The 14,947-nt window shown below is 44.1% G+C and overlaps 1 protein-coding gene across 1 annotated transcript in view; it reads left to right on the top strand.

Annotated features, from left to right (window-relative positions):
* The window catches only part of LOC147098014 (methylcytosine dioxygenase tet3-like), a gene marked incomplete at its 5' end in the record, with an annotated part of 381,427 nt that extends 366,960 nt beyond the window's left edge, over positions 1-14,467 (top strand). Inside the window, 2 exons of the mRNA XM_085971208.1 lie at positions 5,198-5,531; positions 10,146-14,467. Coding sequence (XP_085827334.1) covers positions 5,198-5,531; positions 10,146-11,992 — 2,181 coding nt within the window. The remainder of the gene's footprint in view (positions 1-5,197; positions 5,532-10,145) is intronic.
* Between the last annotated feature and the right edge of the window lie 480 nt (positions 14,468-14,947).

Genomic DNA, 14,947 nt, shown 5'->3' with positions numbered 1-14,947 from the left:
CACAAAACTGTTCTTAATTTAACAGTACAGGAAACTTTCAATTTACTGGCACCTAAATAACTGGAAATCTCGGTTAACCGGCAAAATTCAGGAGTAGGTTCAGGTAAGTTTTATTACTTGCCTTCCTCAATCTGTTGCTGTGCAAGGGTGTGGCTGCAGCTGTTGCTAAGCTACAGAGACGTTTGGAATTTGTGGCCATTGTTCTGAACCTGTTGCTAAGCAACAGGGTTTGTTGCTTTATACGGAGCTCTCAGCTCCGTATCTTTTACTATAGCTTTCGGTTATCCGGAATTTTTGATGAACCAGCACCACGTCGGTGCCGGATAAAAAAAAGTTTCCTGTAATTGGCAATCTAACAGAGAGGTCACAGGATGGCTAGTGTGGGTGACGGAAAAAGTATTACGCTGGTGCAGTAGAGGGTGCTTGTCTTAGCTGGCGACATGTTGGGATGAAGTGGAGAGATTTTTTTTTTTACTGTGACTCTGGCTTGTGTCATACCTGATCTGGGATTGATTGATCCTAATCATGAAATGCGAAGAGTTTCATTCCTCCCAGCACTAATAGCAATCGCCTGGATGAGCATAAAAAAATGTCATCTTAAAGTAGGTTTTCCATTATCTTGGAAAGGGATGTCCCATCCACTCTTATTTTTCATTCCCGGCTTTCCTGAAGTTGGTGGATGTGCTCGGGGTAGGGTTTCACACACACACACACACACACACACACACACACACACACACACACACGTGGTCATTCATCTTGTGTGTGCCCAGACTGTGAATTTTTAAGAAGGCTGTGAGTATTACAGCCAAGCTCAGCTCTATCATCACATGATGTCCACACACACAGGCACTGGATAACAATGAGGGATGATAGCCAATTTTTCCGCTCCTTGCCTCAGGATTCTTAAGGTTAATTAAATCTCACTCGTTATTATTTCTACTGAATCAGCAAACTTGGGACTCTGTCAGTCTCTTCAGGCAGGATTTTCATTGGGGCGTGGAGGCGGGATTGGAGGCGTGTGGGGAGTTAAAATCTCGAAATCGGGGGGCACGAACCCATCCCGTCCCCAACCCATCTTCATGCCAGTTTCAAAGGAGGCGGGTACCTGACCCGTACTGGGAGCCACCTCCCCGAGGCGGGAAGGGGATTAGTGCCAATTAACTGCCTGTTAACAGGTAGTTAACAGGCAGTTTTTAGCCTAATCCCTATTTTTATTCCTGAAGTGTGGGATTCCCGATGGCTCCAAACCACGCCAAGTTAGCGAGGCGGACCGTCGGGCTGAAGGGCTTGGAGGGTTCGAGATGCCCAGTGTTCAGGTGAGTGATGGGTGCATGAGTGCAGAGGTAAGTGTGTTTGGTGTGTGTAAAGTGTTTAAAGAAGTTTTACTTACCTTTACAGCCTTCCTTCCTTCAGGTCTCAGGAGTCCCTCATCTCACCGGCACAGAAAGCAGAATGGCTGCGAGCTGTCAAAAGTTGCAGCATTCAGCTTTCTGTTCTGGAGAGATCTCTAAATCAGCCTGAGAGGAAGGAATTAACTTGGAGTACAGATTGTCAGTGTTTGACAGCTTCAAACAGCTGTGAAACACGATATTTCATCCGTCAAAAGCTCTTGACAGATGAAATGTCAATCTGTGACGTCACCTGTTGCCGGGTGGCCCTTAATTGGCCTGCTGAGCCCGCTGGGCGGGCTCAACAAGGTCAATCAAGTGAAAATCGCGTGGGTTGGCCAGAACTCGATGGAGGCGGGACTACAACCCCGAAAGTTGTAGTCCCGCCTCCTACACGCCTCCAGTATCAAAATCCAGCCCTTTGGCTCTGAACTGCACTGAGGCGTTGAGGGGACTTAAATCACCCAACTCCAGAAGAATTAAACGGCATTTTCATTACACGTCATGCTAGCATGACAGATGTGACAAAAGGACACAATGGTGTTTTTTGCAGCACTATTGATAATTTAATGGAAATTTAAAAAATCACATCCTAAACAGGAAGCGTGTGTGGGTATAAAAAGTGTTACTGCTGTTGAAGAACTGATGTAGAAAGGTGACAAATTCCCTTCGGAAGAACCGATTTAAAAGTAACGTATGGAAAAAAAAGCACTGCATGTCAGCGATGAGCAAGTTATTGATTTTTTTTCCACTTTCCTCACAGGACATGCTAAAATGGTGTTGTCATACGGTGTGTGATTTCACCACTGCTATTCACGGTGCAGCACTGCCACACGTTGGCAATGAACGGTACTGCACCCACTTCCATTCCTGGTTCAGAGGGATTAATTCCCCTTTAAGGAGAGGAAAAATTCCGAATTTTTTTTTTAAAGCCACCATGAATATCGTAAAAACGTGAGCGGCAGTGCTTTGTTGCAAGAGGGCAGGAGACAGTTAACACGTGCTCCAAAAATATGCCTTTCATCACTGTTCTGTGTGGACTGGGTCGATTCCAACTGTATTGATTTATGCTGTCAATGCATGTGTTTTATATAACAAATTTTCACAGCGCTATTTCACCCAATCTAATTTTGTCAAAACACTGCAACACAGTTATATATTTTTGAACAAAATCAGACTTTGCCATGATCATATTGAATGGCGGAGCAGGCTAGAAGGGCCGAATGGCCGACACCTGCTCCTGTTTTTCGATGCACTTCTATGTTTCTATAAACAGACTCTTGTTCATGAAAGAAGAGCCCAACAATATGCACGCATGTTTCAAATGTTCTCTCAAAACAGGCTCACAAATACTTCCTTTCAGGGAAACGAGCCTTGCTACACAGCGTAGGGCATGCAAAAACCTATTCTTCCTATCATTCCAGAAATTTAAAGGACGAGGTGAGTCACAAGATGGTTCCTGGGCTGGCAGCTCCTTAGTGAGCTCCGCAGCTCGACGCTCCTTAAAACCTTTGACCAAGCTTTAGGTCGCCTGTCTTAATATCTCCTTATGAGGCTTAGTATCAAATTTTGTCTAATAATCGCTCCTGTGAAGCGCCCTGGGACGTTTTGCTACGTTAAAGGCGCTATATGAATGCAATTTGTCGTTGTTGAGGCTACCTAGAAAGACATTGGGCCCCGGTAGTTGTGAGGAGGTGGGGGAGGGGATGGTCGTAGCGGACGGGAAACCCGGAGAATACAGCAAGGACCTCATTATCGAAATTTTTTTAAATTTTAAATGCTGCTTTTTCCAGCCGGCAGCCAGCCAGATTGAGAGGCTAACTGGCTGCCCTGTGGGAAAGCCCCACAGAGAGGTGGGTGGGGGTGGAATCGTAGAGGCCGAGTGGGGAAATCAAAGGCCCGGGGAAGGAGAGCGGAAAGGCTGTGGTGGGGGAAAGATTCGAGGCCTTGGAGAGATCGGTGGGGCGACCAGAAAGACGGGTTGGGGGGGTTGGTTGCGGGGGGGGGGGGGGCGGTGGGGGAAGAGATGGGGGGGGGGGCAGATCAGAAAGGCCGGGGGTGGTGTGGGGGTGGGGAGTGCAAAATTAGATTGGGGGCCGGGTCGGCCGATCCTGGTGAGGAGGGGGTGATCTGACCGCGGGGAGGGAAGCAGGTGATCTTGGTGGGCCGGTGGTGGGGAGGGAGGAGGTGTTGGGGGGGGGGAAGCCCTCCTGCTCCTCCTGGCCCACAAGCTGCGCTGGAAAGGCAAATACCTGTTGGATCCGTCCGTTCTGGAATCTCTCCCGCTGCCGGGTTTCCCGAGCCCTGGGAAACCCAGCCCGCAGCCTCATTATCATATTTAAATTACAAACCCGCCTCCAGAGAGTAGGTTAGTTGCCTGCTCCTCCTCCCACCTCCTCCCAACCTGACCCCTTTAAAACCGGAAGTGGCTGCATTGGAGGTGGGTTGAGGTCGGGTTTCCAATTTCTTAACTTCTAATCCATCCCCGCCGGTCCGGGGGGGGTTAAAATTACCCCCATTGTGTCGTAGTTTAAATTCAGATGCTGCACTGCTCCACACTGTGCAAGAAAACAACATTTAAATAATTTAGTGCCAGAGCTATGTGACGGGCACAAGTGACCTCAACTTCGCCAATGAATTCAATGTTGAAATAAAATCAGGGGCTTTATTATAAAAAAAAAACGACACTGCCCTTGGCTCGGGCTCAGCACCACAAAAGCATTGCCTGCAAAGTGAGCTCCATCTCCGTCGGGTCACGGGAGCTCGGCTCTCGAGACATCAAACTGCAGCTTTGCGCTCGCTGTTATTTAGGGGGGCGATTTTGCCAGCCCCTGGGGAGGCAGGTATGGAGGCGGGACTGCCGGGAAAATGGCAGCATCTGGGGGCGGGTACCCATCCCGCCCCCCCCCAACCCGCCTCCGTGCCATCTTCCCAGGAGGCGGGTAGCCGACTCGCGCCGGGTCCCGGCTCCTGGAGGCGGGAAGGGGGTTACAGCCACTTAACTGCCTGTTAACAAGGTAGTTGACAGGCAGTTAAGAGGATTATCCCCATTTTTCCAACAGAGGTGCGGGCTTCCCGATGTCGTGAGGCGAGCAGTGGGTCTGCGGGGGTCGGAGGGGTCAAAAAGTGCGCTGACCCTTCATCAGAACTGGAAAAAGTCAGAGATGGAACAGGTTTTTAAGCAAGTGTAGGGGCAGGGTAAGGGGGGAGGGGCTTGCTTAAAAACCTGTTCCGTCTCCAGCATTATCCAGTTCTGACGAAGGGTCACCAACCTGAAACATAGAAACATAGAAGATAGGAGCAGGAGTAGGCCATTCGGCCCCTCGAGCCTGCTCCGCCATTCAATGCGATCATGGCTGATCATCCAAACTCAGAACCCTGTCCCTGCCTTCTCCCCATATCCCTTGATCCTTTTAGCCTTAAGAAATATATCCAACTCCTTCTTGAATATATTTAATGAATTGGCCTCTACTGCCTTCTGTGGTAGAGAATTCCACAGGTTCACCACTCTCTGGGTGAAGAAATTCCTCCTCATCTCTGTCCTAAATGGCTTACCCCTTATCCTTAGACTGTGACCCCTGGTTCTGGACTCCCCCGCCATCGGGAACATCCTTCCTGCATCTAGTCTGTCTAGTCCTGTTAGAATTTTATAAGTTTCAATGAAACGTTAACTCTGTTTCTCGCTCCACGGATGCTGCCTGACCTGCCGAGTATTTCCAGCATTTTCTGTTTTGATTTCAGATTTCCAGCATCCGCAGTGTTTGGCTTTTGCACTTGGGTAATCTGTCTGGGGTATTTATTCACAGGTTTGTACGCTAACAAAAGAAGACAATCGTAAGCTAGGAACGACCCCAGAGGACGAGCAATTGCACGTGCTTCCACTGTACAAGGTGTCGACGACCGATGAACACGGCAGTGAAGAGAATCAGAATGAGAAGTTTAAAGCCGGGGCGATACAAGTGCTTACGGCATTCCCCAGGGAAGTAAGAATGATGCCTGAGCCAGTTAAGTCGGCCCGTCAGAAGAAGCTAGAAGCAAAAAGAGCAGCTGAAAAACAGAGAAACCAAGAGAAGAAACTTTTGGCTGGGAAACTAAAACAGGAAGCAGAAAATATGAAATGTAGCACTCCACAAAACAAAGGTAAGAGAAGATTGACAAGGATGATACCAGAGATGCCAGGTCATACCTACCAGGAAAGGATGAACAGGCTGGGTCTCTTTTCCCTTGCAATGAGAAGGCTGAGGGGTGACCTAATAGAGGTCTTTAAAATTATGAAAGGTTTTGATAGAGTGGATACAGAGAGAATGTTTCCACTTGTGGGGAAGAGCATAACTCGAGGCCATCAATAGAAGATAGTCACCAAGAAATCCAATCGGGAATTCAGAAGAAACTTCTTTACCCAGAGGGTGGTGAGAATGTGGAACTCGCTACCACAGGGAGTGGTTGAAGCGAATAGTATCGATGCATTTTAGGGGAGGCTGGACAAGCATATGAGGGAGAAGGGAATAGAGGGTTATGCTGATAGATTTAGATGAGGAAAACATAGAAACATAGAAGATAGGAGCAGGAGTAGGCCATTCGGCCCCTCGAGCCTGCTCCGCCATTCAATGAGATCATGGCTGATCATCCAAACTCAGTACCCTGTCCCTGCCTTCTCCCCATATCCCTTGATCCCTTTAGCCTTAAGAAATATATCTAACTCCTTCTTGAATATATTTAATGAATTGGCCTCAATTGCCTTCTGTGGTAGAGAATTCCACAGGTTCATCACTCTCTGGGTGAAGAAATTCCTCCTCGTCTCAGTCCTAAATGGCTTACCCCTCATCCTTAGACTGTGACCCCCTGGTTCTGGACTCCCCCGCCATCGGGAACATCCTTCCTGCATCTAGTCTGTCTAACCCTGTAAGGACGGAAAACCCCATAAGTATGAATGGGAATACCCCAAATAATACACCTACACATCAAATAAATAAAAAGACCCATCACATAATTAATTCAAATGGCATTTAATTAAATATTTTTAAAAATTAAATTTTTTGAAAAATAACTACTTGTTTTAAAGGGGCTAAAAATAAACATACGTTCTTTAACAAGCTTTTAAATGTATAAATTATTGATAAAATTTTATTTTTCGGTTCTTTAAAACTCTTACATTGGTAAAAGCAGGGGGCCTTTTACCAGGCGTAAGAATTTCATGGGCGTTCGCTGGGCAGGAGTTGGGCAAATAGCCCAACTTTCCACCCGTGGAGGCCCTTTCCCCCGGGGATGCCGATGATCTGTCAATCTTGACAGATCGCAAGTCCGGGGTTTCAGCGCATGCGCAGCGCACGCCCACACCCGGAACTTGCGCGGCCCGTACGGGCGCGGGCGCACCTCGTACGCACCCGTAGGGGCCGCAGCTTACAGCCCAATTGTCTCAAAATTAAAGCACTGCTGATTGTTACTCCTCACAGACCGCAACGCATTAGTACGGAATGATACTACTGTGCACATTACCTTGAGTATCAGATTCTCAGTGGAATCAATTGCGGCAGAGTATTGTTATCCTATCCAATTAATCCTAGGCTCCTCGTTGACCAAACTAACCTATCAGTTAAGTACCTTGCATTTGTTACTTTGTTTTCAACTTGCAAATAACAGTGATCGCTGTGTGACATAAAAAACACCAAACGAGGAAAAGGATCAAACTTCTTATAAGAACATAAGAAATAGGAGCAGGAATAGGCCACTGGCCCCTCAAGCCTGCTCCGCCATTCAATAAGATCATGGCTGATCTTGGGCTCAAAGCCACTTCCCTGCCCGCTCCCCATAACCCTTCACTCCCTTATCTTGCAAAAATCTGTCTATCTCCACCTTAAATGTATTTAATGACCCAGCCTCCACCGCTCTCTGGGGCAGAGAATTCCACAGATTTACGACCCTCTGAGAGAAGAAATTCCCCCTCATCTCAGTTCTAAAAGGGCGACCCTTTATTCTGAAACTATACCCCCAAGTTCTAGATTTCCCCATGAGGGGAAACATTCTGTCTGCATCTACCTTGTCGAGCCCTCTCAGTATCTTATATGTTGCAATAAGATCCCCTCTCATTCTTCTAAACTCCAATGAGTATCGGCCCAACCTGCTCAACCTTTCCTCATAAGTCAACCTCTTCATCTCTGGAATTAACCTAGTGACTAGTCTCTGAACTGCCTCCAATGCAAATACAGGAAACTTTGGTTTATCCGGAGGTTGTATGTCCGGAAACCTCGATCTAACGGCAGAAATCAGCAGCCGTTTTGGTTAGTTTTTTTTTCTTCTCCTAGCATTTTTTTTTTTTTTAACAGTCAGGCTCTGGAAAGCATCTCTGTGGCTTAGCAACAGCTTCAGAGACGCTTCCAAGGTACGGGCCGAGTGTTTACAAGCTGTTGCTAAGCAACAGTGTTTGTTGTCAGATACGGAGATGAAAACCTCCATAGCGCTGGTCTATCCGGAAGTTTTGATAGATCGGCAGCAGCTCGGTCCCGTCGGTGCCGGATATCGCGAAGTTTCCTGTATATCCTTCCTTAAATAAGGAGACCAAAACTGTACGCAGTACTCGAGGTGTGGTCTCACCAGTACCCTGTACAGTTGTAGCAGGACTTCCCTGCTTTTATACTCCAACCCCTTTGCAATAAAGGCCAACATTCCATTTGCCTTTTTGATTACTTGCTGTACCTGCATGCTAACTTTTTGTGTTTCATGCACAAGGGCCCCCAGGTCCCTCTGAACTGTAGCATTTTGTAATCTCTAAGACAACCTTAGGCTTCTTCTTCAAACTAAAGAGTTGTATTATTTCCTTTACAAAATAGTAGTCCTTTTCATTTCTCCCCTAGTATTTGAAGTAATGCTTTTCTACAAACTGCACTTCAGTTGCGTTGGTAATACATTCAACGAAAATAAAGTGCTGGCATTTTGATCAAATTTCCTTTCGATGAGTATCGCAATCCTGGAAACCTTAATCTGTCCCAGTTGTTATCAGGCATAGAAGGTTAAGGGGTGATTTGATTGAGGTTTTTTAGGATTTTGAAATGACTTGTTAGGGTAGGTAAAGAAAAACTTTTTCCGCTGGTGGGGGAGTCTAGGGCAAGGGGTCAGAACCTAAAAATCAGAGCCAGGCCGTTCAGGAGAGAAGTTAGGAAACACTTCTTCACACAAAGGGTGGTAGAAGCGAGGAACTCTCTCCCACAAAGAGCAGTAGACGCTAGATCTGAGAGCGATAGATTTTTGCTAGACAAGGGTATAAAAGGATGTGCAACCAAGGCAGGTGGATGGAGTTAAGATACAGATCAGCCATGATCTCGTGGAATGGCGGAACAGGCTTGAGGGGCTGAATGGACTACTCCTGTTCCTATGTTCCTATAATTTTTTTTTATGGTTACAACTCTTTAAAGCATGTCCTTCGTGGCAAGAATTTTCAGTAAACATTTCAAAGGGAAAGCTTAATTGTCCTGAAAAATCTAATTTTACTTAAAAATCCTAAGGATTGAACATGTTTCTTAATACTTGCTAATGAAAAGTACATTTTGAACAGACCTGGGAAAAAAATATTTTTATTCAAAGGGGGATAAAAGTTTAAAATAATCTACACTGGACTCAGAAGTGTTGGAGGAATCCTGAATGTAGGCTGCATGAGATAAGAACATAAGAAATAGGAGCAGGAGTAGGCCAATCGACCCCTCGAGCCTGCTCCACCATTCAATAAGATCATGGCTGATCTGATCCTAACCTCAAATCTACTATCACTCTCCATCCCTTCCGAACCCATGTGATCTCCCGGGAGAGGCGAAAAACCAGATAAAAAACCCAATGGCCAATTTGGGAGAAAAAAATCTGGGAAATTCCTCTCCGACCCATCTAGGCGATCGAAACTCGTCCAGGAGATCACTGCCCCTATATTTTCTACAGTACTTACCTTCTGTAAAAGGTGATCTCCACCCCAGCCAGGAACAGGAATAGAACCATCTCCTGAAATCTAACACATAATTAGAACACAAGAAGTAGGAGCAGAACCAGGCCAGACGGCCCCTGGGCCCGCTCCGTTACCCACAGGGCCATGACCGTTCCGAACATAGACTCATGGAGTACAAGAGGGAAGTGCTGAATGGGTCAAATGATCTTGACCTTGACATTTTCTTGTGCTTATTTTGTGATTATTTTTATTTCAAATGTTAATTTTTGGACATTATATGAAGTCCATTGTGTCTAATTTACATAATAATTCCAGAAAATGCTGGAATCACTATGCAGGCCAGGCAGCATCCGCGGAGAGAGAGAGACAGGGTTAACGTTTCAGGTCTGGGACCTTTCCTCAGAACTGGAAAAGGTTAGAGATGTAACAGATATTAAGCAGGCGCAGAGGCAGGGAGAGGGGGAGGGAAGGGGAGGGGAGGGAGGAACTGAAGGAACAGTCCGTGCTAAGGTAGCAGGCAGGAGTGGTTAAATGTTGCAAATGGGAGATGGCAGAATCATCAACAGCTGCCTGAAAAATGGGGGCAGGGGTTTCCAGTTCTGACGAAAGGTCCCAGACCTGAAACGTTGACTCTCTTTCTCTCTCCACGGATGCTGCCTGGCCTGCCGAGTGCTTCCAGCTTTTTCTGTTGTTATTTCAGATTTCCAGCATCCGCAGTATTTTTGCTATAATTCTGCTGGTTACAGTAGATGTTTGACATTGGAAACATGACAGTTGTGGGTTACCAATCATTCGGTACAACTTGTTTTTTTCTCATGTTCCCACAGATTTGACATTGGCAAGTGGGGCACCCCAACATCACATTACACCTTCAATCAAAATAGAACCACAAGATCACTACAACTCCTACAAACACAGTGGCAGTTCCGTTGTTGAGAGTTACACGGTGCTCGGCAGCTGCAGAGCCTCCAATCCTTACAGTCTGGGCAATGTCTACCCTTATCATTCCTACTATGCAAGGCCAACCCTGCCTTCCATTAACAATTTTCATCCGAGATACTCATTTTCCTATGGATATTATGGGTATGCAAGTAACCAATTATTTCCCCCATCATTCCTTAACTATGGCAGCAATGATACGAGACCAGGGAGTTTCTCAGGAAACAGCTTTGAGAAGAAGCCTGATGTACAGGAGCTGTGTGCTAGTTTCAATCTTGCCCTCAGAAATAACAGGATTGATTGCTCCGACCAGGCTACAGAGATGACACCAAAGCAGAATCATCAGCCCATGTTCCAAGGAGGAACAGGATTAGTTTCTCAAACATCGTTATCCACAACATCCAATCAGTCACATCAAACATGTCAGATACCTGAGGAAATCAAAAGAGTTTCACAAAATGCAAACAGTATCAACCAGTTTATCAAACAAGAGCCAGAAGACTCTGTTTCCTATTCTCAATCCTGTCATGGGGTTTCTATGAATGTTCATGCAGTAAACAATACCTTTTCTGCTTTAAAAATGCCACCCAACATAACCCATCAAGGAAAATCATGGGATATGTATAAAGCAAATGGTAGCTTGATGTCAACCGGAACATCTGGACATGAAAAACCGTGGGGCTTATTCAATCCTTCCGATAATACCAAGTTAACTAACACAAATGTTCAAGAAAGATGGAACTCAATAACAACCAACAGGAATGCAACAGAATTACCTGTGACAAATATGCAAGAAAAGCCATGGAATTTACTCACAGACAGAAGTGCCCCAGCAGTGAAAAGTGCAAATCTCCAGGGAACAATATGGGATTCGTTCAAAGCAGGTGAAACCATCTCACCACCTTCCATGTCATCCAATGTGAATGTGAAAGACAAATTATGGGAACCTGTGAAAATACATAACAACTTGTCAATGATATCAGGTTCCAGCATGCAAGATAATCCTTGGGATTTGTACAAAATGAAGAACAGCAAGCCTTCAGTATCCAGCATAAACCTGCGCGAGAAGGTGTGGGGTGAAAATGGGGCGGTGTTACCCAGCACAAATATGGAAGACAAGCAATGGGATCATTACAAAGTAAATGAAAATAAGGCAGTATTACATAGCGCAGCCCTACAGGAGCAGCTCTGGGAATCTTACTGCATGAATGAAAGCATGGATGACTTGCCTCCTGAGAATGTTAAAGAGGAAGAAGAGGAAGTGTGGTCTGACAGCGAACACAATTTTTTGGATGGGAACATTGGCGGGGTTGCCGTGGCACCAGCTCACGGTTCGATTCTGATCGAATGCGCCAGAAGAGAGCTTCACGCCACCACTCCGTTAAAAAAACCAAACCGGTGTCACCCCACACGGATATCTCTTGTGTTCTACCAGCATAAGAACTTAAACGAGCCCAACCACGGCTTGGCTCTCTGGGAGGCAAAGATGAAAATTCTCGCAGAAAGGGCGAAGCAAAGGCAGGAAGATGCAGCGCGACTGGGCTTGCCCCTGGTGAACACCAAGCTGCTCGGGAAGAAACGCAAGTGGGGCAGTGCGCCGACGGCAGACACGGAGCACGACAAAAAAGACTACTTTCCCACACGTCAGGCAATGACCATTACCACAAACACTGTTATCACTGTGTCTTCATATGCCTATACCCAGGTAACAGGACCCTACAACCGCTGGATTTGAGCTATGTACAACCTTGCGGCCATTTTACCTCACTACAGCAGCGGTCTCTGTTGCTGGTTGCGGTGCTGTCCTCTAATGAATATACTGTAGAGGGGAAATTCCACTCAAGTGCAAATCATCTCGAAAGCTGCACTCTGAGCAAAGAATTTTGATTACGATTGAAAAAAAAAAATTCCTGGTTTTAGTAATCTAATTTATATATCTACATGTTTTTTTTGAACTTATAGTCGCCCGTCACACTGAAGGGTCAAAAAAAGAAAACGTTCTACGTCAAATTAGAGAAATAGTATTTATTGTACATCTTTTGTTGTGTTTGTTGTTCGAAAAATAATCATTTGTTAGAGCAGCAACTACTTCTTCAGGGCCAGGATAATTCTGACAGATGTCAACATCTCAGCCTGCTGAATTATATGTGTAGGGCGTGATCTGAAACAAAACTAAAAGAAAAAAGAGAAACTGGTGCTTTTTTAAAAAAAAAAGAAAAAAAATAAGTTTACAGCACAGAGTTCATTTTTTAGTCACAACAGTAAAAATCAACTACACAACCCTTAGCCCAGCGACTTAAATTTGTAAAATGTATACCGCTGGCCTGGCTGTTGGTGCTTTAAACCTTATTAGCCTGATGTTTCTGATTGAAACATCAAACACATGCACTTATATGTAAAAATTTCCCATTGTGCCGTTCAGAGGTAGATTATAATGGCAATTAATATCATGGTGCTCCTCCAGCTCATTGTCTTTACAATTCTCTTAACATCTCATTTCATTGGGGAAAAAAAAAGAATTTCACAGTACATCTACTGTACTTTCTAAGGCAAGCTTAACTGATAATGCTGAAGTCATTTTATGACTGACCATCCAGTTGCATTTCACTAAACTTTGGATCTGTAATTACAGTGAGACCTATACCGTGTTTTTTTTTTCCGCAATCACAATTATCTGGCAGCCATTTTCGCTCTCCGAGCTCTACCAGAGTAAATGCATCAGGAAGCCACAGCGGCCAGACTATTTTCTTCTACCTTAACCCTCCCCCCTATTAAAATTAAAATATTTCAACAACCTTGCAATTTTATACCGAAATATAGACTCAACAATTGAACTGTACTAACGATTGTCAGGGTTTTTTTTTTCTGTGTCTATTGTCAAGCAAACTATCCTGAGCTTCAACTATCTTGAAGTTACATACTGTACTTCACTCGATAACTAAATATGGGTTTTACTGTAATGACACCACCACCAGTCTAGAAGGTAGGCCTGTCATTATCATGTTGTCATTGGAACTGCATTCAGGTGCCTCTTCAGAATGCTGGGATTCAAATGACAGTTTGATTTGATTTTTGTTTTATTCTTCATTTTTACATATTGGTATAAAAAGAAAAGCGGGTCGTGTATTTTACCTGCCTTCTATATCCTCCAATTTTAAACTGTAAATATATTAAAAAAAACATTTTAAAGCACTTTCACCTTGATTTTAAAATGACAACTTGAAGTAGTTTATTTAACAGATAATTATTGGGAGAACTACTGTAAATAGCTGCAGAATTTTTAGCAAAAATATTTCTCCCCCCCCCCTCCTCCATTGTTTCCTTTAACCTTCCCACAACCATGTTTAGAGATTAATAATGAATAATCATCTGGTTAGTGTATTGGTTCTTCAATTCTACCCCTGTTCTGACACTGATAAAGCCCAAAAATAACTTGAGAATTACTTTTTGGGATCATTGTTTTTGATTAGAAACCATGCTTTAAATAGCCTTTCGGCTTGAAGTACCAGTTATTTTGCCATTGAAGCATGCACAGTACTGTAAAATTTGGTGTATAAATCACAGTTTATACCCTCTTAAAATAGAGGAACATCTTTTTACATTAATCCAATCTGCAGTATTTCTAAAATAGCAGCTGTGGAAATAAGGGAGTGGCTTATGATCCAGACTTACTGTACTTAACAATTGTTTTTATCTTGAAACCAGTAGGTGTTTGCCCAGTTTCACATTTTAAAATGCATGTTTTGTTTAATCTTCTGAGTTTCTAAGATGGAGTATTGAATTACTTGCATGAAAATAGGTCTAATGATTTTGTACAAATGCTTAAATATTTTGACCAAATTTCCTCCACTGGGCTCGTATTCAGCTTTGAGGAGGTCACTGTACAGTTTAAAAATGGCATTTTTTAAGTTATATTCCAGCAGCCTGTACATCTAATGTAATGCTTCACATACACCAGAAAGGAGCGCGCTAAAAAAAAAAAATAATGGTCAATTGTGTACACGGTAATGAAAGCAAATTTCATCTTGGAAAATGTACCAATCAAACTTAAAAGAAAATATAATTGACAAGGACATATGTATTAGACGTATTGACCTCTATCCTCCACTTAAAGAACTGTAAATAGTCTAAAATAACAGAAAAGGCTGGAAACACGCAGCAGGCCAGGCAGCATCCGTGGAGAGAGAAACAGAGCTAACAAAGTTTCAGGTCTGTGACTGAAACGTTAACTCTGTTTCTCTCTCCACGGATGCTGCCTGGCCTGCTGAGTGTTTCCAGCGTTTTCTGTTATTTCAGATTTCCAGCATCAGCAGTATTTTGCTATTGTAAATAGTCTAATTTTGGTTGGTCTTATTTAAATGAATTCATGTGCCTTCCTTGATTATTTCACATCTAAAGTCCAAAATCCACCCCCCCCCCCCCACCAAAAAGCATCCAGAGGACAAAATTTAAGCCTTACCAACATCCCAATACAAAGTTCAAAAATAAGTATACTATTGTACAAGCAAGAGACCAGTCCATAATGTTAACTGGACACCATATTCCCCAGACTGACTAGATATTTACAATATAAACTAACGACTCATAGTTCGGATTTTACACCATTTAATAAATCAATTAAAGGTATGTTACGGTGTACACATCATAGATGCCATTCTTAAACTAGAAGAAAACTACCTCAGATCTCAAC

The sequence above is a fragment of the Somniosus microcephalus genome, chromosome 30, assembly GCF_052327205.1.
Source record: "Somniosus microcephalus isolate GS21.2 chromosome 30, FLI_Smic_1.0, whole genome shotgun sequence".
NCBI lineage: Eukaryota > Metazoa > Chordata > Chondrichthyes > Squaliformes > Somniosidae > Somniosus > Somniosus microcephalus.
The sequence above is the reverse complement of the archived record's forward strand: the minus strand, read 5'-3'. Positions and strand labels throughout refer to the sequence as shown.